We start from the raw sequence: 23,337 nt of genomic DNA, 5'->3' as shown, positions 1-23,337 counted from the left end.
ACAGCCAGCAACTCCTTGCTGCTCAGCCCAGATGGGGTGAGTGAATTACATCACTGACTTGGGGCTGTTTCAGCACTAGCTCATGCTTATTCATTTTGCTCTGTGTGAAATGACTCCCAGTTGCAAGGAACGGATTCACCTGCCCAGAGCAGCTCCCGGCCATCACCGGCTCTTGCCCCGGCACTGCTGGGGCTCCCCCCTTCCAGCGCCTTGCCCCGTAGGCCAGGCAGTGCTCACGCATCCAGCCCCGGGGGGAGGTTGTGCTCTGGCTTTTGCTGCAGCCTGGGGGTGGCTGGGGTGGCGCACGCCCAGGCGCCGGCTGTTTGTGCAGTCGTGTGGCTGCCCGGCTTCCCCTCCCCTTGGCCTGGGGCCTCATCTGTCCCTTGGGGGCCCTGAGCGCTGCAGCACTGACACGGCAATAAACAGCGATGGTAGTGGCGATAACAAGGAGAGCGCAGCAGCCCTGTCCAGAAAGGAAACAAAAAGGGGAGTTCTCAGGGCCTGAGCTTCAAAAATATGTAGATGAGCCATCTCTGTGCACCCGGCAAGGTTTAGTACTCCTCCCCGCTGTGCCCTGCTGAGTGTTTTCCTCTGGCTGCATCAGAGGCACTGAGGCCAAGCCATTGCGCTTTGACTGCTCGCCTCCCCGGGATGCTGTTGCCCTCCCATGGGAGCTCTCTGAGCATCTATGCACCGTAGCAGCAGCTTTTCTTTTCTGCCTCTTAACTAAAGCTGAACACAGAAACACAAATTCCTCTAGACTTCAAGGACTGATTTATCATCTCTGAGCACTACACAAATTTTTAGGCGTGTACTTGTTTGGTACTTTGGTTGTGGAGCGAGTACATGGATCCCAAGGCTTTCTCAAACGGTTTCCGAGTTCCTCTGTGGATGGCTCAAATCCATGGGACATTGTTCAGCCTTTACAGCTTAGGGCCCTGCCAAACATCTAAAGGTATATCCTACAATGGCAATGGAAGAAAACACGGGTCAGTCTGGTGAAATATATGGCCAGCCTCTGCTCTGTCACATGAACCTGTTCAAACTGCACGGTTTTCTCTCAAATGTTAATTTGACCCAAGGAAATAGCTCGAGGCTGCAAAGCCTCAAGCTGTTCCGGCGAGACCTGGGCTCGCTGCTTGTACAGCTCTGCCCTGCAGTCTCTCCCCACCAGCCGTAAGATCAGTGCTGGCACGGGGCTGTCCTCACATCAAGTATTGGAGGGCTGCTGTGAAGATCAGCTGTGACGGTGTTTCTACCCCAAAATAGCTTGCCATATAATTTGGTTCTTTTAGTCCTGTTTCCTAAAGAGACAGAGCTATGAGACTTCATTGTCTGTTGCCTGTCCATCAGTCTGGGATGGCCATATTCTTGGCTGGATGGCCCCAAATCAGACAGAGAAGACTTCTTTGCATCAGGTGAGATGGCACAGGGCAGCTAGCAATGGTTTTACTGGGGTTTCCTGGACCTTATGGGACAACACGTTCAGGTTATTGTATGACAGAAACATTGCTTTCTTTTTTGCTACAAAAATAAGATACCTCTGCTTCATGGAAGGGCTGTGGGGGAGTGACTGGCCACCATTCCCATTGCTAGGCACCGACTTGCATATCCCCATTAGAGCAGTTTCTGTTTTCTCTTGTGTTCTGATGGTTCCCCTCTGGGAGACCTGTGGATGCCATCTAAGACCAGACCTGCTTGTGTTGGACATGGTCTTGCTCTGCTGGTGACAGGGACCTTGATGTGAAGCCTGCCTGTAGCCCCTTTGTTGGGGGATGCCCAGAGCACCATCTCACTGGGATATACTGAGTTCCCACCTCCCCACCACCCTCTGGTACATGGGGTGGGCCATGAAGCACTTTTATCAATCACCAACGTAAGGGTTTGCAGCCGGCTGTTGGGATGTGGGCAGCAGCAGCACCCCTCCCCAGCATCCCCCATGTGCCCAGCCTCAGTGGGGAGCTCTGATTTTCAGAAGAAATGAGAGCTCCTCTGCTCCAAGTGTTTGGGAAAGAGCTAGCCCAAGAGGACTCTCATTTTGGTGGTGTCCAGCCTTCCTAACACCTACCACATCCCCTACCCAGACGTGGGGGCTCTCGGGAGCTGCTTTCCCAGTTGCTTTTCTTGCTTTCGTGCACTTTGGTGGTGTTAATGGCTGTTCTGAAGGCAGATGCCGTGTTGGCTGAGTCACGTCTTTCTATTTTGAGGTGTGACATGCCTTGAAGACAGCACCGTCCATCAAGCATGGTTTGGGCACGAGCTCTCCAAGGGAACTGTTGTATGAGTGATCTGTGCTGGGACAGGTTTTGCTGGTGAGTCTCTAGTGTGATCCTTCAGTCCAGACTGGCACTACTGGGGGATGTCCATGGTCCTACTGAAAGCAGACATTTCTGTTGTTGCCCATACCATGTAATTAAATCTCGTTATTGACCTTGTCCTCCTGGTGCAACATTATATACACACCCCTTCCTTGCTCATTTGCTTCTCTTCCTGCTCCATCTTAGCCCTGTCAGAGGTTGTCACGTTGTTTGTTCCCCACTGCTGGGGCTATGCCAAGTGCACACCACCAGCCCGGTCATCTCCTGACACTGGGGGAAGGTGCCATGCACAACATACTGGGGTCACTCTGGCTCTCGTCACCCTCCTCCGGTGACTCCCCCAAGCTCATGGGCAATTGTCCTGTGCCCTTCCTGAGCCCCAGTGTCCTCCCCGACACTGCTGGGCAGATGTGGTCACCCGAGTGCAGCTTCCAGCAGAGGCCGGGTGAAATCTCCTCCACTGTGGAGAGGAACAGCAGTGTGTCCCTGCGCAGAGCTGGGCACTGAGACACTGTTGTATCACCTGGGGCAGAAAAGACCTAAGTTATCAACAGCGCTGGATTCACCACCGAGGCTTCTGGATACAGGTACACTCACGGTGGTCCCTCACCCTCTGGCCTCCAGAGTGTGCCTGTGGTCAGGCAAGGCAGATGGGTACCATGTGCTACCACCAGCTGCACTGCCGGAGGGCTGCGAGGACCAGCAACGTGATGTCGTGGTGCCAGCTCAACCGTGCTCGTGAGCCCCTGCCTGAGCACATCTCACTGCAGCCCCATAGGAGCTGCTCGCTCCACAGCACAAGATGCCGAACCCACCCTGAAACTGCTGTTCAAACCCTGAATTTCTTTCTGAGGCGTAAAGGATTTGCTGTCAGCACACAGCTGCTTTCTCCCAGCTGGTGACGCAGAGCATGTCTGTGGAGCGAAAGGGCTGTACCAGCAGTGACTGTGCTGGTGAAGGCACTGTACAAAGGCAGCCTTGCTCAGGGAATGGGACTCAGGGAGCAGTTGTGCCATCCCACAGCCCCTTCCATCTCAAGAAAGCAGCCAGCTCCCCGCCTGGCCTCTCCCAGGCTGGCCACATTTGGGATCCTGAGCTCTGTCCACTTTTATTTCCCCCCTTCAGGTGGGCAGCACTTGCCTGGGCTGTTTGTGCAAGCAAACCTGGCAGCGGTTTTCAAAACGCACTTATTTTTTCCCTCTCATTGTTTTTTCCAAAGCTGACTCTGGGAATAGAAAGAGAGATGCTAAATCTAAAAAGCTGATGCTTCCGGAAAACTCGTTTCTTTCCTTAGAAAGAATGAAATGTGACGTTGGCGAGGAAGTCTCCAAAGAGTCGTTAGTGTCCAGGAAGCCACTTGACTTCCACGCCAGCTTTAGTAATGGGTTTCAGGGCTCATTCAATGCTGATGGGCAGATTAACGTCCGCTGCAGTGCGAGCTGTGAAGGTGTTTCATTAGTGCAATAGCTGTAAGAGCCATTCTCGCCTTCTCCCTCCATGGGCATGAGTCTCCTGGCAGGGACGTGCCTTGCCGGAGCAGCCAGCAGGCAAGCAGCACAGCAAAGTGTTGCTGGAAAGCAGAGTCTGAGCTTGAGATGCGTTTCCTTGGCAGTGAGAGCCTGAGGGAGAGCATCTGGTTTCATATCAGGGCTGCCTGAAACCACAGGTCCTGCCAGGTTTTGAGCAGAGACTGAAAATCAATCCAGAAGAGGGGCTCCAGGCTGGTCCACAGGCACGCGTGGTCCCCCCGCCTCTTCTGCAGGTCTCCACCCTGGCAGCCTGTCCAAACAGGGCCAGAAATAACCTTCTTAAACACAACCTAGCGGGTGATCTTTATGTGGTTTTTGAGTTTCATAATGAAAGTTTTGCTTAGTTTTCATTTAACTGAGACACCTTGCGCTGGGGTGGCTGATGTAAGGTGAGATGGAGCCAGACCCTGCCCTCCATGTTTACCCTTGGCCATGGTTCAGGTCCGCGGGGGAGCCTGGAGCTGCTGGACCCTGGGCAGTAAGGAGGGCTGGAGGCTAGAAAGATGCATTTGTCCCCCCTTTCCTACCTGAGCTGTGCAGTCAGGATCAGGGCCAAAAATAGTTGCTGCAGATGGACATAGTTTAAAAGGACGGTGCAAACAGGATGTCAAACCTGCCTCTGATGGACTCCCTGAGTAGACTTTGCTGCAGCATCAGTTTGTCCCGGTGTCAGCGATGACTCTTGGTCTGGAGGAGCAAGTGCACATCATTTCAGGAGCTGTCGGCTGCAGTTTTGAGGATGTAATGTCCAATACTCAGGTTGGCTTGGGGGAAATCGCCCTTCCACTCACACAGTGCAGAAATCCCCCTTCGGCTCGCATTTGATACTCGTGCTCCAGCCGCTCTCACCAGAGCTAGAAGGAAACACGGGCTGGGCAGCCACCCCAGAGCGAGAGCTTTGTAACTTTAGACGAAGCCTCTGATGTGCTACTTTCATAACCGATCTCACTTGAAGGCAACTGCAGTGCGAAGGGGGAGGGCAGCACGAGGGGGTGGCAAATTCTGGTCTGCTCTGCAGGACATCTGTCATCTCATGACGAAACACTGCGCGTACATGTGCTCATGTGTCTTCCCTACGGCTGAGCACTTGCCGCGTCTCCCTTCAGGACGCTCCAGCACTGAACAGCTCGCTGCTGCCGATGGTATTTGTATGATCCTTTCCTCACACTGGGAGTGCCGGGGTGTCCACTGCAGGAATGGGAAGAGCTGGGATCGGGGTGATAAGTGGTGGTGGGATGGGGGAGAGGGCAGAGGGGGAGCGCAGCCGGGGGAACAGCTTTCCATGCTCCGTTCCTGTGCAATACGTGGGGGGTTTTTTTGTGAGTGTCTGTAGTCGAGCTGATAAACAACCACAGGAAACCTCAGATGTACCCATGTAGTGAATTTGTAACTAAATACAGGGCTGCAGAAGGCATGGAGAGACCGGCTTTGCAGCAGGACTAAATATAACTCTAAGAAAGCGAGCATGTGCGCACCATGGGCTGCGCTTGCCCTGCTGTGTCACTGCTGTCCTCGGGCAAAGCGGGGAGGTGGGAGAGGGGACATTCCCCAGGGCTGGCCGTGGTCAGCACAGCTCCAGGCAATGGTGTTCGGGACCCCAGCCAGGGTGTGCTGGGCAGCAGAGCATACCCGGGCACGCTGGGGGGCCGGGGCAGGACGGTGCGACCAAGCTTCGCAAGGGAGCCCGCCCGCTTGCTGCTAGCCCAGCTTCCACCGCCAAAGGGTTTGGCTTTAGGTTTTCTTTCGTGGCGTCAGATATTTCTGCGTCATTTGGTCTGTGTGTCCTGTGTTTCACCTTGTCTAGAAGTTTTGGGTTTTCATGTTTTCTGCCAGCTTTTGATGATGTGTGAGACAGAGCAGCAGGTCTTTAGGGGAGGCTGTACATCCCTGTGTGGAATGTTTCCAGGGGACAGCCTGGGTCGCTTCTCTCCACTGTGTATGATAGGGTTGAGATGACTCATGTGGATGGACACATTTCCATCCTTCTGCCATGGGATTTTCAATCCCGCCCCAGTGTCCTCTCACACTGAGGGCTTAAAAAGGACTAAGCTTCAACCCTTGCCATGGGTTGGAGCTAAGAGGGAAATATCCTTTCCTTGGGACAGGGAGGTGCTTTCTTGCAGAGCTGTACTGTTCCTCCAGCAGGTGCACCAGTCTACGTAGGCACTCCCACTGCCTGGCTGGGCTTTGTTGTAATGGTCAGCAGAATGGACCAGGCTGGGGGAGCTGGGCTGCTGCGGGGGTGGGACATGGCCCAGGTGGCCTCCTGGGACCAGGCTGTGGTCCTGGTCAGGCTGGATTCCCCTGCAACTCGTAGAGGCTCTCGGGTGTCTGCTGGCAGCGTGTTGGCAGCACCTCTGAAAACGCCCCGGCTCTCTTGGTGGTGAGGCTGTGACTATGCGGCGCCTTGCTCTGACTGTCTCTGCTCAGGCTACAGCCGCTCAGGGTGTGCGGAGGCTGGTGGCCAGGCAAGCCCTCCGCTGGTGTGGGACCGCATAGTGCAGAGCCTGAACCAAGGCCCTTTGGGACTGCAGGTGATGTGTCCTGGCACCCATAAGGGTGCTAGCCCATGTTATAATTAAAAGAACCTATCAGGGCTAATGAAGGCAGAGTGAGCATGGCTCCTTCTTCATGGAGGACAAGAGCAGCCTGGTCTCTGTGCAGCAGGGACTGATGACCCTACAGGGTCCAATGACCTTCTGTCTGCAGAGCCTGGTGGTGCCCACCCAGCCATAGCTGGGACCCTCCGGGCACATCCAAAAAGCAGAGTAATGCGTGATCTGCTGAAGTCTGCCTTGTCACAGTGTCTTTGCTGTCTGTCCTGCTCATGGCCAGCCCTCAGAGAAAGGAGAAGGTATTGGTGTGGTCTCCCCACCATGCCTCCCTGGCCGTAAGCACCAGGGAGGGGAAAACCCTGGAGGAAGGTGACTATTTCCTTGTGCAGGCCTGAGCCAGAGCATGACCAAAAGGGGAGCTTCTGCTCAGGAGGAAGGTGGTTCAACGGGGTGAGCATTGGGAGGATGGAGAGGTGAGGGGGGAGGCAGAGTGGAGGACTTCATCTTGCGTTAACTAAAACAGAGCAGCTGTCACAAACTGTTCCCTGCCTCTGGATCCCCATTAACTGCTGGGACCTCAGGGACACTGAGGATGGGTTCATGGGGTGCTCAGCCAGGTCCTGCTCACGCGCCCTCCATCACCCTGGTAGTTTGGGAAAGGAGGATAAAGCTGCAAAGCCCTTTAATCCATAGTCTTATCTGCCAGTTTCCAGGGTGAACTGTGCTTTCAATGTGAAGTTCTTCATTTTTAAGACTATAGCCAGATGGTTCCCATAACTACCCCAAACTCTTGGGAGAGGTGGCTTTTGAGTCACTAAGGTTTTTTAACTAAAAAACCTCACAGTTATCGAAAACTGAAGGGAGGAATGTGACTTCCCTTCTTGCCCTTCCTTTTTAATTTTTTTTTCCTGCAAATGAAATAAAATACAGCTGATACCATGGGTATTTTAAGAATTGCAGAGAGGAAGCAGGGATTTGCAGCTCTGCAAAGAAGTGGGATGAATGCAGAGAAGACTCTGGTCTTGCTGAGCTGGCAGACAGCAAAATAACCAGTTATGGGATGAAATGTGTCTCGTGTTTGCTGCAGGGAAGGGAAGAGATCCAAGGTGGGAGGAGGGGGACAGAAAGCAGAGGAGCCCTCATGGGTGCGGATCAGGGAACTGAGCAGCTTCTGCCTCTCACCAGCACTTTTGCAGGGCTTGCTTTTATGCCCTGCACCGTCATATTTCCCCTCAACTCATCTATCATCTCCTCATGGTCATGTGTGTTGGCTGGAGCCTGTGAGCCCTTCCTGTTTCTAGTAGAAAGCTTGTGGCACCGGTGAGCTCAGACACATGCACAGGGAGCAGAAGCGAGCCCCGTCCCTGTTCAGCGGTGTACACGGGCTCTGGTGCAGATGCCGCGGGGATTGCTGCTTCCCCGTCTAGCTCCCACGTGCCGCACCTCAGCCCAGGAGCCGCTGCCCTTTGGCCGCGCCTGATCTGCTGCCGCCTCCTCCCTCTTCCTCCTCCTCCTCACAATGTGCCTGCTGGGATGGTCTTATGCCCCAAAGGGAGCCGTGATCCTGGGAGCTGGAAGGACGCAAGGGAAGGTGAGTGCAGCCTGGAGCCGGGCAACTTTGGGACAGGGTCCTTCCTCGTGTTGGTCCCTCTGCTCCCACTCACAGCGGGGGTGTTGCAGGGCCAGGCTGTGATGGGGGATCCTACCTCCAGCCTTTGGGGGAGCGGAGCAGGGGCTCCCAAGTGAAAGCCTGTGACCTTCTCTCTTGCAGGGGTGTGAGTTAGTCCTCCAGGCAGTAGGACGGGTGCAGAGTCCATCCCCAGAAATGGGGACGATATCCCCCCTACTTCTGGCAGGGATCAGGCATTTCAGGAGAGATGAGGCAGGCAGAGAGGGCTGTCTGTAGTGGGAGGCTCCGATGTCTTGTGCTCCCCTTCCTCTGGGGACTGCGCTGACGCTTGCTGGCAGCAGCAATCCCAGTCTGCTGTGCTGGGATGGGGGGACGTAGTGCAGTTAATGCTGAGGGTCTGGTCCTAGAGACTCGGTGAAGTGCCCTTGGCTGAGAGCGTCCCTGTGTGAGACACCAGGCCAGCAGTGCAAACCTGGGAGAGGGGACCTGGCTCACCCAGATCCCTGGGTGAGAAGGGGGGGCTGCAATGCAGCCTAGACGGTCTCCACACCTGCCATCCCCACGCAGCGCCTGAGCAAGCTGTGGGCATGTGGTGCCCCCCCGGCTGGCTCTCAGCACGTGGTGGGTCAGGGCTCGGTGGGCACAAAGTGCAGAGGTGGCTGTAATCAAGGTCTTTAGCCCCATGCTCTGCGACCAGAAGGGGTGGCAAAGGACTCAGCAAGAAGGGACTTGTCTCCACATGCTGGGGATGCAGGGACATCCCTCTCCATCCTCTCCAGGTTAGGAGTGGTCCCAGCATCCCAGCATCACATCCCAGTGTGTCGTATCTGGTCTTCCAGGGGATTTATGGCTGCTGCGCCCTGGGAACAGCCTGGCAGGCAGAGGAGCACTGGATGGGTGTTGGGGACTGATCCTGTCTCAGCAGGCCAAGAAACACCCTGGTGCAGTGATAGGGATCCTGCTACACCCCAGGTTTCTGGGCGCCAATGGGTGACATCTCCCACTGCTCTGACACCAGCGCTGCTGGTGTGTGCCTGCAGTTCTACACACCCCCTGCTAAAATGCTTTTTCACCCCAATCAGCAGCTCTAAGTGTGTCATTGGAGTTTCAGATGGTTATTTTGTCGCTGCAGTTACACATGGCTTCTAGGTGGTGTTCAGGGAATCCCTCCTGCCAGGTGATGGGCTTCATCCCTTATGGTCAGCCTCTGCCCAGAGCAGTGTCTCTGCCAGGGCAGGGGCTGTCAGTCCCCTTTCCAGGGTGCGTAGGTTGGGTTTTTGCTCCCTGCCCCTCTCTGCTCAGCCAAAGAGGTGCCAAGGTCAGATCATCTGGCATAAATCAGCCTGGCTTCATTCATGTCACTCAAAAGCTACTCATGCACCTTGGCTGGGGAGCAGCCTACATCTCCACGGGCGAGGAACTGTTTGTAAATTCTCCGCACAAAGGCTGAATTTAGTCCTTGGTTACATCTCAAGCTCTTGCATCTTCAAAGCCTTCCTCGCCATGTTACTGGGGTTGGATTTGTGTCATGTTGATTGCAGGGCCAACTGCTCTCGGGAAAGTCCTGGTGAAGCCCATGAGGGAAGGGCAGGTGACATACCCGTCTGTCGTGGCTGGGGAGGGCAAATGGGGTCCTGCTGTCTGAACTGCTCTGAACGGGGGCTGATGCTGTTCAGCCCTTCCCATCCTCAGCCCTGCATGCCTCCTCCTCCTGTGGTAGCCCTGGTACCCTCACCCTTGGGGAACAAAGCAGGCAGAAAACATCCTCAGTGAAAATGGGGGATTTTCTGCTCATTTAGGTCCCTGTGCTGGTTACGGCCAGGCCAAGCCAGCAGCTAGTGCCTGGCAGGAACCAGGCTGACCCCAGTCTTCCTCACCAGCTTGTTTCCATGTATGTCCTTTCATGCCTGTAGTCATACGACATTTACCCGTCCTCCCACAGATGGTGTGACTGGACTTTGAATATGCTGGAGACCAGTTTTTGACATTTTATGTTGAATATTCTTGGGAGACCCAAGCAGGCAGGTGGACTATGGATGCAGTCTCAGCTCCTCTTTGCTGACAGAGAGGAAAGGCAGCACTTTTCAAGCAGGCAGGTGAACTGAGAACCAAGGTTTCTCAGGCAGGAGGAGCTCACATTGCTCTTGCATTGTTGAGTCCTTTTCTAAATCTGGAAACCAAGTGCTGGCAAGCAGGTTCCACATTTGGGCACCAGCTCCACCCCCGTGCATGGGCAGGTAGGATGTGCATGTGGAAAAGCACCGATGCAATTAGCAGCAGGCTGTGTTTCACTTTGGTAGGCAGTCTCCCCGAGGCCCGCCGCAGGCACACCGGAGGAGCCCGGCGCGCAGCCGGCTCCGCTGCTCACCACCGGCGGCGTGGGTCACCCCACAGCATCGGGGACCCCAGTGCTTTTCCCAGCAGGAAATATCATTTTGAGAACCATGGTGCCAACCAGCTCACGGGCTGTGTAACACTGCTCTATGGTATTTGGTGCTGTTATGCATGCAAGGGATTAGGAGAATCATTCACTTTCCTTCTGTAGCTGTTAATTCAAGAGTGTGATCTGTTATTTTTGAAACTAGGAGGATTAATTGATCTTCTCCTCCTCTGGCCCAGACCCCAGCATACCAGGAGGCACATCTCATTTCTGCCTGCAGAAGCAAAGCTCTGTTTGTCCGCAATCATACGCCTGATGCATGGCGGGGGCTGTCAGCGCTACTGCCGGCTGCGGCCAAGGCATGAGAGCATCCTTCCCTTGCTCATCACTCTGCACCCAGGGTGCTGAGCATCTCCAGAGAGCCATCCGGTTGCTGGCCAGGGGTGGCGGCATGGGTGGGAGCAGGGAAGGCAAGTGGCTGTGCCACAGGCAGGAACAACCTGTGGGCAGCAGCGCGACTCACCTGCAGGCAGAGCTGCTGCCGTCAGCATGGGGTGCGGAGGGGGAAATGGTTTGCTGGCTTTAGCAGACACCCTCTGCTCTGCTATGGTGCACCCCTGGGGCGGTCACCTTGGAGGAAAGGGCACGTCCATCGTCACAGCGCTATCCATATGCCACTGAGATGCAACTCCCAGGTCAGCATCAGGCATCCAGGTGAGCCAGGGTGGGGTTGGCATCTCCACCCTGCTCCCAGCCCTGGACCAAGGTGCCTGCCAGCTGTGCAGGCAGAGGCACAGGTTTTGCTATAGTAAGACCCTGGCCTGCACAAGGACCCCTGTCCTCACCTCCCTTCTCCCCTCCGCTTTCAGCTGCGGCCGGGAGCTGCCCCCATGGCGCTCCTGCCTGGCGGGCAGTGGAAATCCGCCGTGGTGGCTCAGCGCCAGGCCTTGTTATCCAGCCCCAGGGCCAGAAATAAAGGCCACACGGCTCTGGGGTGGGTTTTGAAAACTTCGCGTGCTGCAGGAAACCTTTAATGAGCTTCTTTAAGCTACTGAGGGCAGAATGCTCTTGGGGCTCGAGTGATGCATGGTGGGGGTGTTCCTGCACATGTCTGTCCATCTCCCCTTGCAGCCGCAGAGCTGTTGGGTTTGGTGATGGATTTTTATATATTTAGGGCCTACCTGGGTAGAGTTAGGTCCTAAATCTACAAATTAAACAGAGCAAATCCTAAATAGAGCAAAGACATGCGCACAAGCGTGGGCTGACGGCCTGCCTGTGCTTGGAGGGATGCAGACGACTGATGGGACTGTGTTGTTAGTGCTGCCTGCCCTGGTTTGGGGACAACTGGACATGGCCTCCCTGTTATCAGCCACAAATGTGGCTGTTTTAAGGAAATCATAGAATCCAGAGCTATGGGCTGGGTATTTTTTCCATCCCTAAAGGCAAGAAGATAGGGCAAAATCTGCAGGCTGGAAAAGCCTCAAGCTACAGGTGTCGAAAGCAGTGTTGCAGCTCACGCAGGCTGTAAATACAGGCAGCGCGGTCCTGTGGTGGCCGCCATGCCCGTGGCTGGGGAGACAGGAGAGAGCTACGCATGGGGGGAGATGTTGCCTCTCCATGGGCATGGCAGGGGGCAGGACCACGAGGCACCGGAGCTGCGGGCTGGGAGGGACCCAGCTGCGGGGTAGGTCACTACAGCTGAGCATCTCAGTGGTGGTATTTCACACAGAAGATGCTGGCATCTCCTCTGCCTCCCTGCGGCTGCCCCGTGCCGGCTCCCCAGCCTGCTTGTGGTCGTGTCACAAGCAAATCTCCCTTCCTTCCTCCTCAGCTCTTGGGATTATTTTTTTTTCCTCTTTCTTTGGAGAGAACAATGCTTGAGGGCAAGGGAAGCTGTCCGGCTCCAGGCTGGCTTCCCTGTGCAGCATAACCGGCTCCCAAGCTTTCCTCAGGGTGTGTTTCTCTGGGATGCTGGGTCAGGATAGCAGCAGATCAGCACAACAAACATAGAAACCTCATGGAAATTTGGGGTCTTTTCTTCTTCTTTTTCTGGTTGGACTTAGAATTTCAGACACAGTTTGACTTAACCTGAACATTTCTTCTTAAATCCTGGGGAAGATGAGGTTCCCGACCCTGCCCTGCTTGGTGATGCTGATGCTCATCCCTGGGGGCCTCCTTGCTGCAGGAGGCTTTGGGGGCCAAGTGTTCAGATGAGTTTGGCTTCGAGCCAAAGCTTTCTCCAGCAAAACACAGCCCCTGAGACATGCTGTGCTCGCCTGTAGGGCTCAGCCTCCCTGCCGGACACCCTCCACGCTGGGGTCCCATACCCATGGTGGCGCGGTGGCTTTGTGGTTCCCCGCCCGGGGTCCAGGCTGACCCTGATCTCCACCACCAGCCTGAGCTGAGCATGCCCTATTTTTTCACAGGTGAGACACAGGACCCAAGGCCATGCCCGTGTTGAGTGAGGAGCAGTTGCGCACTCACCCCATCACTGCAGACGCCCTGCGGCCGCTGTGCCCGCGCTGTGCTGCAGCCTCAGCCCGGCCATGGAGAGCACAGGTGGGTGGTGCCGAGTCCCCCGGGGTGCCGGGGCGGGGGGGTCCCAACCGAATGAACCCACCTCATCTGCCTTCTTGTGCCTCCATTACCCTCCAATAAAACGCGTGGGTATCTAAGGAGGATTCATCGCCGATGGGCAGACCTTGCTCTTTCCAAGGTCTTGGCAGACCCTGCTCTACAGATGGGAAATGAGGCACAAAGCGACTGAGAGGCAGCCAAAAGATTCGCTGCAGAGGGGTGCATTGAAAGCACCCAGTCTGGCAACCATTCGCATCTGAATTTTATAGCAGTTTTATGTTTATTGTATTTTGATGTCTGTTTTTCTCCCCATGTTTTATTTTCACACCATTTCACAAGGTGGTGTCGGTCTCCCGGCACCCTGAGGTCAGGATATCAACACTGAAACGTTTTATTCCATTTCTAAGCCACTACTGTTTGTTGCTGGCAGGTTGAGACTGTTTTTAGATCAAAGCACCTCTTGTTTGTATTGGAACGAGCACTTTGAAGCTCTGCTCCCCATGAAGAAACCTCAGCGTATCATGACTGTAGTTGCTTTGATTTAGAAAAAGAGGACAGTATTTATATCTGTGCTCAGGAAAACTTCCCCGGGTAATTAGAAACGTACACAAATGAAAAGAATAGGAAATTTCAAATAGTCCATTATTGCATAACTCCCTAGTGCAAAACCAGTGAACATAATAGTGAAATCGAGGAGCTTTACAAAATCACTGCACAGAAAATAAAAAGGAGAGAAAATACAGATTTCCAAAGCAAAATGTTGACATTTCCCTGGTCACCCTCTCACAACACTGCAGTCTTGGGCTCGGAGAGGGTGAGAGTGGCTTGTCACGTGTCTGGCCATGCTGCCTGCCCTGCGAGCTGGTGACAAGGAGGCAGCAAGGACGCTGTGAGGGCCAAAGTGCTCCTGCTCTCTGCTGTGCAGCGCTAGTGGGAATGGTAGCAACTCTGGGGTGCCGTGTCTGCTCCCCTGTATGATGGTCCCGGGCACACACACCCTCTAAAAAGCACAGTGGCAGAGCAAAAAATCGTCTCCAGTTTTTGCATCAAATCCATCCGGAGATGGTGCATGGGTCTGCACAGGATGAAGGGCAGGAACTCAAAGCTGCCCCATCTCCTGCATGATCAGGATGGTCCTCTGCCCCCAGGAGATGAGCGTTTGTCTGACCCTCCAGCTGAGCTGTAAAATCCCCCCTGTATTTTCCTGTGCCCCTTCCTGCAGCTCTCAACCAGCCAGCTCCCACCCCACCTCCCCCAGTCACTGTTTCTGTAAAGCCCAAAGCACCGCCTGCTCCACCAACCAGACCTGGCCCTGTTGGCTTTGTCTCTTTCCAGAGCTGAGGAAGCATGTTTGGAGGCAAATCCTTGAGCACAGCTCGAATAGTGTCCCCCCTGGCGGCCTCTGCTCTTTCTTGTGTAAAGATGAGTGCCCACCGTCCCCCTGCCATCTCTCTGACGTTCGGGAAGAAGGACCTGTGGCAGAACAGGGTGTGGAGGGAATGAGCAAACTGAGGAGCAAAACTGGGCCAGAAACATGGTGGTAATGGCACCAGTCCCAAAAGGCAATCCCATGTGGATGAGACAACTCAGATTGGGCAGCACGTGTCTGGAGCTCCCTTAGGACCTGGATGTTCCTTGTTTGCATCCTTGCCACACAGGCAAGACCCACTCAGCCACTGCTGGCAATGGTCTGGACCCCAGTGGTGAACCCAGAGGCAGGGACCTGCCCCAGGAAAGGGCCCTGGGATATGGTTACCACGAACATCTGAATCCTCCCCTGGATCAGGCCATGTTCTTGCTGCTCCAGCCTACAACTTCCTGCAGAAGGAGATCACCTAATAATACCCAACGTCATATAATGCTTTTTTTTTTTATTACAAAGGAACAAGAATCATTTTGCCGATAGAAAAGAGAAGCCCAGTGTAAGAAGGGACACAAAGACAGGCCGTGGTGGGGTAAAGGGAGCTTGCAGGTTTCCCAGCCGATACCCCACGTGCTTTCAGGGCTGATTTTTATTTTACATCTGCAGTGTGTCGGTGAGCATAGCCAGCCGGCTGTCATTCGATCTCACTCGTGACCACAAGCCATCACCCCACGTACGAGTCATACCCCAAACTGGGCCTGAGGTTGTCAGACTTATTTTTGGCTGAGAGCAGGATGCAGTTTGGTTTTGATGTGTACGAGGCATGTGTGGTGGTTACCAGGCAGAAGCGCCAACCTCGGGTCCCTGCCTGGGGGAGCAGGAGGTGCTCGGGGCCCACGGGTGTGTGGTCGCACGTTGGGGAGGGGCTGCGAGGGGTCACAGGAGGAAGGCAGGAGCTGACGTGCCCAGCCTGGTGGCTCTGCCTGGGGTGAGCTGGTAGTGCAGGCAGCAGACCTTGTTGCAAGAGTGCTCGTTGCGATGGGTATGAGGTTGAGGCTGAATCCACGCAGTGCCAAAACACAGAGGTGTTTGTCCTCTTTCATGGTGCCAAGCTGTGGTTTAATTTCGTTAGCTTCTCTATTTAATGTGTGATTTTTTTATCGAACAAGGGGAGCGCTGAAGAGCTCATGCCTGAGCAGCCTTCTGCAGAGCTTCTCTACCACCATGTCCCTGCAGGAGCACTTTGCTCTCCAGTATGGCTCCAGGGGCCACCAGTTGGTGTGGTGGCGTTCATGGGGTGGCTTGTCCCTGGGTGCCGGTCTCCCAGGGGTGCTGGCCTGGCTGCTCATGTCCTCTTTGTCCCCGCAGAGGTGGAGTCAGACATCCTGCGCCGCGTCCGCACGCTGCTGCGAGAGCTGGACGGGCACCACCCTGCCTGCCAGTGTGACCGAGGTAAGGTGGACCCCCGGCGTGGCTCCCGGGGGTCAGCACCTGCTGACTCCAGCGCTGCCTCACTGGGGCATTGCTTGGCCCCAGTCCCCCCACTGCTCCCCTCTCAGACGGTGCCAGAGTCAGGGGGACACAGGGTGGCCTCACCTCCCCAGCACCACTCTGCCTTTTCTTTGGCAAGCTCCTGGTGTCTGCTGTGCACCAGCCCCAGCAGCTTTCATCCCTCCTCTACGTGGCTGTTACATCCTCTACACCATTCACTCGCTTGGAAGTCCGGTGTTGAGGTGGGCCATCAAATGCCAGAGTTTGCGACGCTGTTCCCAGCTCTGACACCGACTCACTGCACAGCCCCATCCAACTCACTTAACAGCTCTGAGCTGGCATCTCCCCATCCCTCCCTGCGGGGGTATCGCTTTGCCACGCACTGCTCAGTTCTTCACTGAAGAGTCAGTTGAAAACCCTGTGTAACCATTTTGGAGAATAAAACTCTAGTTGATCCAGCAACTGGACTGCTACAGCTTTAGGAAACTTCATTGATTTTGAAAAATCGATCTTACTTGAAGTGCACAGAATATTTTACAGTTAATTAAATTTGATTTTGTCTGGAATGACGCTTGACATCTGCAGAACTGAGCTGCTCTGTGGTCCTTGCTCTGAGCGTGAGCTATTGGCAGCCAGCGTTCAGGTGCTGTGTGCGGGGACTAGCAGGAACCCAAATTCCTGAGGGCGGGCGGTGAAAGGAGGCAGTCATAAACAGAGCAACAGAGGGAACAGGAAACAAACTGCATGTCCATTGCCCTGCCTTGCTTTTCTCCAGCCCCTCAGTCCTAGAATCTCTGGGACCTTTTTCCAAAGTGTTCCCAGTATTAAAGGTACGATGCATCAGTGCTGCAGCCGGAATCAGGGCAGCAGCATGTCTTGACCCTTGCAGAGGGTCGCTGACTTAAGCAGATGGTTCAGCTCTGATAACGATGTTAACGTACCATCCCAGTGGGTGATTTTTTGTAGCAACAGTGCCCAGGTCTGCCGATTCCTCTGCCAAACGCTGCTCCTGACCCATCGCTGCTCTGCTCTGCAACCTGACCTCTCCTGGCTTTCACTTCTCAGGGATGCTGCGATGGACCCTGCATAAAAAAATCGACCAGAATCTCAGTAACAGCTCCGTCCTGGTCAGGATCCTGGTGAAGGAGCTGGAAAGGGTGAGTGCTGCCTCAGAGACATCCCCTGAGCACCAGGCTTGGCCCCTCTGTGGCGTGTGCCCTGCTGTGGGGTGCAGGGGAGCAGAGGGATGGGGACTCCACTCAACCTGCAGGGCTCTGCCTCCCTCCTGGAGCATCCCAGGCTCAGGATATATGAGCGAACAGTGGCTGCTGCGGCCAAGAAGGCCAACAGGATGCTGGGTTGCATCAAAAAGGGCATCACCAGCAGAGAGAAAGAAGTCATCATCCCGCTCTACTCAGCGCTGGTCAGGCCACCCCTGGAGTGCTGTGTGCAGTTCTGGTCCCCGCTGTACAAAAAGGATGTGGCCAGGCTGGAAGGGGCCCAGAGAAGGGCCACCAGGATGATCAGAGGACTGGGAAGCTGCCGTATGAGGATGGGCTGGGAGAGCTGGGTTTGTTCAGCCTTGAGAAAAGGAGGCTCAGAGGGGATCTCATCCCCACGTACCAGCACTTAAGGGGCAGCTACAAAGAAGATGGAGACTCCCTTTTTATACGGAGTCCCATGGAGAGGACACGGGGGATGGACACAAGTTGCTTTTGGGGAGATTCCGGTTGGACACAAGGGAAATTTTTCACAGTGAGGACAGTCACTGTTGGAATAATCCCCCCAGGGAAGGGGTTGGCTCGGCCATGTTGGGCACCTTCAAGAGCCGTCTGGACAGGGTGCTGGGCCATCTTGTCTAGGCTGGGCTCTTCCCAGAAAGGTTGGGCTAGACGATCCCTGAGGTCCTTTCCAGCCTGGGATTCTGGGATTCTGGGATTCTGTGAAGGTGATTTTAGGGTGCCTTGAGCCTGGCTGGGGACTGTGGCTCATAGCAGAGAGTGGAAAACTGTGGGACACCAGGGCAGAGCTGTAGCTTGTCCCCAGCTGGCAGCTGCAGGGACCAGGGTTTGCCCCGAAAGTGACAACAAGCCATGGGCAGAAGATAGAACCTCCCCAGGCTCCTCGATGCTGCAGCAGCCAAGGGCAGCCAGCCTTCGCAGGTTGTAAATAGCACAGTGCAAAGCACATCTGACCACCCCCAAATCTCCCTCATCCCACCCCAGCCAGCTGTAGTCATAGGTAGAGTGGAAATTTCTCCTCTGTGTCGCTCATTTCCTCCCCAGAGCATGTCAGAGCAGAAATATCTAATGCAGTATCCTGTCCTGAGAGCGTTTGACAGAAACCTTATGATAGATTTTTTTGTTTCGTTGATTTCTCTTGTCATTTTTTGGTCTTATGTAAACTTTTAGCACCCTTAGTATCCTGGTACGACCTGGTTTGTGGTTTGATGAGATGTCACGTGTAGAAGTAGCACCTTTTCTTTCTTATGAGCCTGCCTTATTTTGCCCTCTCATTGAGTGCAGGGAGGAAGCACCCCTCTCCCCGCTCCGTCTCCTCCTCCCCACCCTGGTGATGAGCCCCGCTAGCCGTCCTTGGTGCAGAAACCTCCCCGTACCATCTTCATCTTTGCTATCTCTCCTTTCGAGCTGGAAGGATGGAGCCGCCTTGCTCGGCATTGCTCAGCTGCCGTGTCTCAGGCCAGCTGCTGCTCAGCCCCTGGGGAGGCCAAGTACCCGTGAACATCAAGAGGCTATTCCTAATCTTTGTTTCCTGCCTTTTAAGCCGCCCTGAGGCTATTTGCATGGTGTCTCTCTCATGCTACGGCAGTTTAGCTTCCATCAGTGCCTTGGGGAGGGATTTTATCAGGTGGCTTTTGCAAATCCAGATTGACAGGGACACCCACTTCCCCCTCGGCTGTGGATGCAGGGATTCCTCCAGAGAGCTTGAGGTCTGCCTTCCTCCGCAAAAACCATGTCAGTCCCTCCTTGCTATACCTATTATCACTCTGCTACTCCTATCTTTCTTTGCCCAGGAGGGATGTCAGGCCTCCTGATCTGTAATTCCCTTCATCTCCTTGAAGATCTTGGAATTTAGTGTCACTTTTTTCCCCCTCTGGTACTGCAGGAGCTCTGAGCAGTCAGTACCAACCACAGATAATAATTTAGCAATTTTATGCTTGAGTTCCTCTGGGGCTCTGGGCAAATATCAGCTGATCTCAGCAATTTGATTCAGTATTATTCATTTTATTGACAATTTCTGAAGCTTTGTTGCCAACAGTTCCATTTAACTGGGATCCATCGGCACAGCAGCCCTGAAGAAAGGTGCTGGAAATATGTTTGGGATAAGAATATCTTCCCCAGGTTTATCCAGGGGCATCCCCACTGCTGGAGCTGTCAGTTAGAGCCAGGATGCAGGGAGGGGCCGTGGCTGTGTTGGCTTGAGCATCCATCTGGCCTCGCACGGGCCAGGATGGGGGTGCAAGAGCATCTCTCCTCCCTGCCCACTCTGGTCCCACACCCATCAAATGTAAAACATGTTTTTTCCAGAGAGTTCCCAGTGGTTTTATATTTTCACACGACTTTTCACAACAGAAAGGAGATCCTCAATGAGGTCAGTTGGAAAGCTTGCTCTCTGCCACCGTGACGGCTGCATATGCGCTTCGCAGCTCTCGGTGTGCAAACCATGCTCCGGCAGCAGCTCCCAGAGCCTTCACGTCCCTACAACAGTCTCCAGCCCTGTGATGCGGTGGTGGCCATGCCAGCGTGGTCCATCCCCCCGCACCCTTCCCCAAGGCTTGGCTTGCATGGGGTGCCTACCAGGCAGGACCTCTCTGCCCCAGGGACATCCTGCCCACCCTGATGGCCTGTGGAGGGACCCCAAACCCCACCCTGACCTGCAGAGCATCGCCCCTGAACCAGGCAGAATTCCCGTGCTCCCTCGGTGTGCCTGAGCCGCTGGGCAGCCGGGACCCAGCATATCCCGGGGGGTTTGGTGGCTCCCCCAGCGCTGGTCTCCATTGCTGGCCATCCCAGCGCCCTGCCAGGTGCCGCCTGTGCTGACTGTGCCTTTTGGTCCCACAGGCGGAGCGAGGTGACTTCAGGCATTACATCATCCCCTTGCTGCACACGCTGATGTACACCTTGATAAAGGTAACCTACCGCGGGCTTTGCTGGGGCAAGATCCGGGGAAATCAGGGGCCACCTGAAGTCACTCAGCATCTCTTCCTGTGCTGAAATACGTACTTGCCCAGCAAAGCCCTGGGACTATCATGGGTGGACTCAAGTGTACACTTCCCAGTGTGCTGTTTGATGGCTGAGACACTGGTGCCTGTGACATGGATGGGAGTGACACGCCCTTCCAGCTGACCCCCTTTTCTGAGGTGGTTCAGGAAGCCACAACCTGGCAAAAACATTTGCCCACAGCCCTGGAGGTTTCCAAACTATTGCAGGGCCTGATCCTGCTTCCTATATTGCATTAAATCCAGATTGAATTTGGCGTAGCTCTGTGCCCTCCCACCCTGGGGTCTGTTGTGGGGAGAGCACCGGTAGGGATTGCTGCCTGTGGCATCTCCCTCTCTGCCCCTTTCTCGCTCCAGGCTCCTTGCATCTCTGACGAGCTCTGTGGCAGAGTGTACGATTTCTGTAAGAAGCTGCTCACCCTGCCCAAGCCTTTCTGCACCATCGGTTTGGACTATGCCATCAGGCTGAAGATGGAAAGGACAGCACCAGGTATGAGGGCTCCTCTGCTCTGCCCGTGCATGCCATGGCGAATGGCTTGGGTCCGCAAGGCAACGGTACTGGGCGTTTTGGGGGTTTCCACACCTGAGCTGGCCTTTGCCAAATGCAGTGAGCCATGGCAGGGATTTCTGCAGGGGGCTGGCCAAAGGCTTGGGGGTCTTATGGATGCATTTGGATGGGAGGGTTCCTCTCTCCTGATTTCAGGCTGCTGAGCCTTAGTTACTGGCAGAAAACCTTGGGGTCCTCCTGCTGTCAGTGTAGGCACCACCGGGTCAAGCCCAGCCCATCTAAGGCAGGTATATGTACACCCTCTGTCTAGATGGGAGACAGGGTGGTTGTGCTCCTGGCCTGGGCATCTCAGTACATTTTGTGGAGGTCTCCTTTTTGCAGAGTGAAGGCTCCGTCTGAGATTAAGTTGAAGGCAGTCCAGCATGGGCTCTCCCTTCACTACCTGTGCATCAGGTTTTAGACAAAAAACCATCACTAGTTTCTGCAGAGAAGCGTCCCTTTTAGAAAGCAAGCCAGAGGACAACTCTGTTTTCCTTTTTCTCTACATTGCTCAACAAAGTTCTTGTTAGTTTTCTTTAATAAGAGTCTTTAAAAGCAATCTTTTAAAACAGTGCAAGGTGCAGACACCTTGTGAGGTGGAGGTAAAATATGAGAAACCTGGTGGGAAATTAGAGAGAAAGCATCACTCTTGGTAGTCTCAACCCATCACTATCACCCCAACTCTCTTCCCCGGTACCACTTTGTCTGGAGCTCCAAGGTCCACCTTTACCTCACCTGACTTCTGATAAAACAATAATTCAGTGTGGAGAGATGGGGCTCTCCAGCGGGGCTTCTCTCGGAGCACCGTGAAGTTCACAAGATGATCGCACCTGAGCAATGCGGGGTGGATGTATCTTCCCCAGCCCAGAGCTCCGTGAGGGTAAGGTACATCCCTCCTCATCCAGAAGTGCATTGTGCTCTTCGTATCCACCCAAACGCTGTCCCCCGATGTGGCCCCGGCGACAGAGGCTGGGAGTCGGGCTCTTCCTCCTGTTTCCGACTCCACTCCCAAGTTCATAATCCACTAAACAAAGGAAGGGAAATACAGGAAATCATCCCTGAATAGAAGGGGTTTTCTTTTTATGTAGCACCACCTATCTTTGTCCTTGACTATTTTTAACTCTGGGCCTGATTCTTGACTCTTTTACATCACCTCTCCAGCAACAGTTGTTTGCTGACTTGGCAGACCCACTGCCAGCCTCCACAGCCGGGAGCAGCACCGAGCTGCTCCCACGAGCTCTGTTGTTACTTCTTATGCTCTGACTGCTGCGTGTTTATCTTCTTGCATCTGCCAGGTACCTTGTACCAAAGAATGGTCATTTCCGAACAAAGTCTTAAAAGCGACCCGTACCCTTATCAGGAAAAGTGAGTAGCGCCTCTTCTAATGGGTTGTTACTTTTATTTCTTTTATAGTCTCTAAGCGAAATCCGTCCTTTTCCTGTGCTCTGAATTAATGTTGGATGAAACAGCCCGACATAACCTTAATTTGGACATAGACTATGTGGCAGCACGTGGTCTTGGGGGACACAATTTGGCGGCATCTGGTGCCTTGCTAAAATGAGCTTTGTGTGCTCCCCCATGTGTCCCAGTTTATTACTGTTGTCCTGGGAGGCAGGAAGCCTCCCTTGGCAGGGAGACAGGGCAGAGGAGGGGAGTATCAGCAGCAGCCCTTTTTCTCTGCATGGGATAACGGAGATGTGAGCTGCTCGTACCAGCCCTGATGTCAGGAACGGGATGTCCTCGTCTCATCTCTCTCTTTTCCCATCCTGCCTCACTCAGGATTTTCATCTTTGCCGACCCGGAGCTGCTCTCCGAAGCCATCTGCAATGCGCTGGTCACCGACACGAAGGCAGCTCAGGTCTCCCAGAGCCCCCGGGCGTGTATGTGCTATGTGATTATCCACACCATGCAGGCGGCCCTAGGCGAGGGCTGCGACGTCAGCGGCTTGAAGGGGAGCCTCCAGGTAACCGGCATCACTTCTGCGGCACCACCTATGCTTTTCTGATGGTCCTGCTCTTGCTGGACACCGTGGAGTGGGGAAAGGCTTTTTGGCAAGTGGAAAGACCCCCCAGCTCCTCACTGCAGGTCTCCATCCCCAGCAGCCCCAGTGTTACTTGCAAGGCTGGGCTATGGGCAGAGCTGGTGCTAAACTGAAAAATTCAAATATAAAAGAGTTGCTGCAGCAGGACCTAGAGGTTTTGAATTTTCAATTTGAGTCTTCAGTTTTGCACGCAAAGTTGGGCTCTGTGGCTCAAATACAGGCTCCTCTGTGAGCCACTGGTCATTGCAAAAACATCTCAGTGGAAATGTTTCAACCAGTTTTCATCCAAAGCTCCTTCAAGAAGCTGTGGGGCCACAGTAAGGCAAATGCCTGGTTCAGAAAGGCAACTTTGCAGGGGCTCTCAGCAATTTCCACTCCAAGGCCACCTTTGTGTGTCTGCTGTCTCCATCTCCCAAGGGTCACTTGAGCTGCCAGCTCTGCTGCTGACTGCCCGACCTCATGGCAGCTGGGAGCACAGTGCCCGTCAGCTGCAAACCTGCCAGAAAAAACCTTTAAGCAGACAGTACAGCCAGCATCTCTCCTCCTCCAGCCTTCCCCAGGGACAGGATCACAGATTCACAGAATGGTGGAGCTTGGAAGGGCCCTCTGGAGCTCACCCCATCCCACCCCTGCGTGAGCAGGCACCCCCAGAGCAGGGGCACAGGG

General features: G+C 54.5%; 1 protein-coding gene across 1 annotated transcript in view; it reads left to right on the top strand.

Annotated features, from left to right (window-relative positions):
* PIK3R6 (phosphoinositide-3-kinase regulatory subunit 6) overlaps positions 1 to 23,337 on the top strand; it is a 37,047-nt gene that overhangs the window by 712 nt on the left and 12,998 nt on the right. Inside the window, exons 2-8 of the mRNA XM_075111036.1 lie at positions 12,839 to 12,971; positions 15,721 to 15,804; positions 16,909 to 17,000; positions 19,926 to 19,994; positions 20,441 to 20,573; positions 21,926 to 21,995; positions 22,410 to 22,593. Coding sequence (XP_074967137.1) covers positions 12,959 to 12,971; positions 15,721 to 15,804; positions 16,909 to 17,000; positions 19,926 to 19,994; positions 20,441 to 20,573; positions 21,926 to 21,995; positions 22,410 to 22,593 — 645 coding nt within the window. The 5' untranslated portion in view covers positions 12,839 to 12,958. The remainder of the gene's footprint in view (positions 1 to 12,838; positions 12,972 to 15,720; positions 15,805 to 16,908; positions 17,001 to 19,925; positions 19,995 to 20,440; positions 20,574 to 21,925; positions 21,996 to 22,409; positions 22,594 to 23,337) is intronic.

Source organism: Phalacrocorax aristotelis, chromosome 16 (genome assembly GCF_949628215.1).
Source record: "Phalacrocorax aristotelis chromosome 16, bGulAri2.1, whole genome shotgun sequence".
Taxonomy (NCBI): domain Eukaryota; kingdom Metazoa; phylum Chordata; class Aves; order Suliformes; family Phalacrocoracidae; genus Phalacrocorax; species Phalacrocorax aristotelis.
Note: the sequence above shows the minus strand (reverse complement) of the source record. Positions and strands in the feature narration are given on the sequence as shown.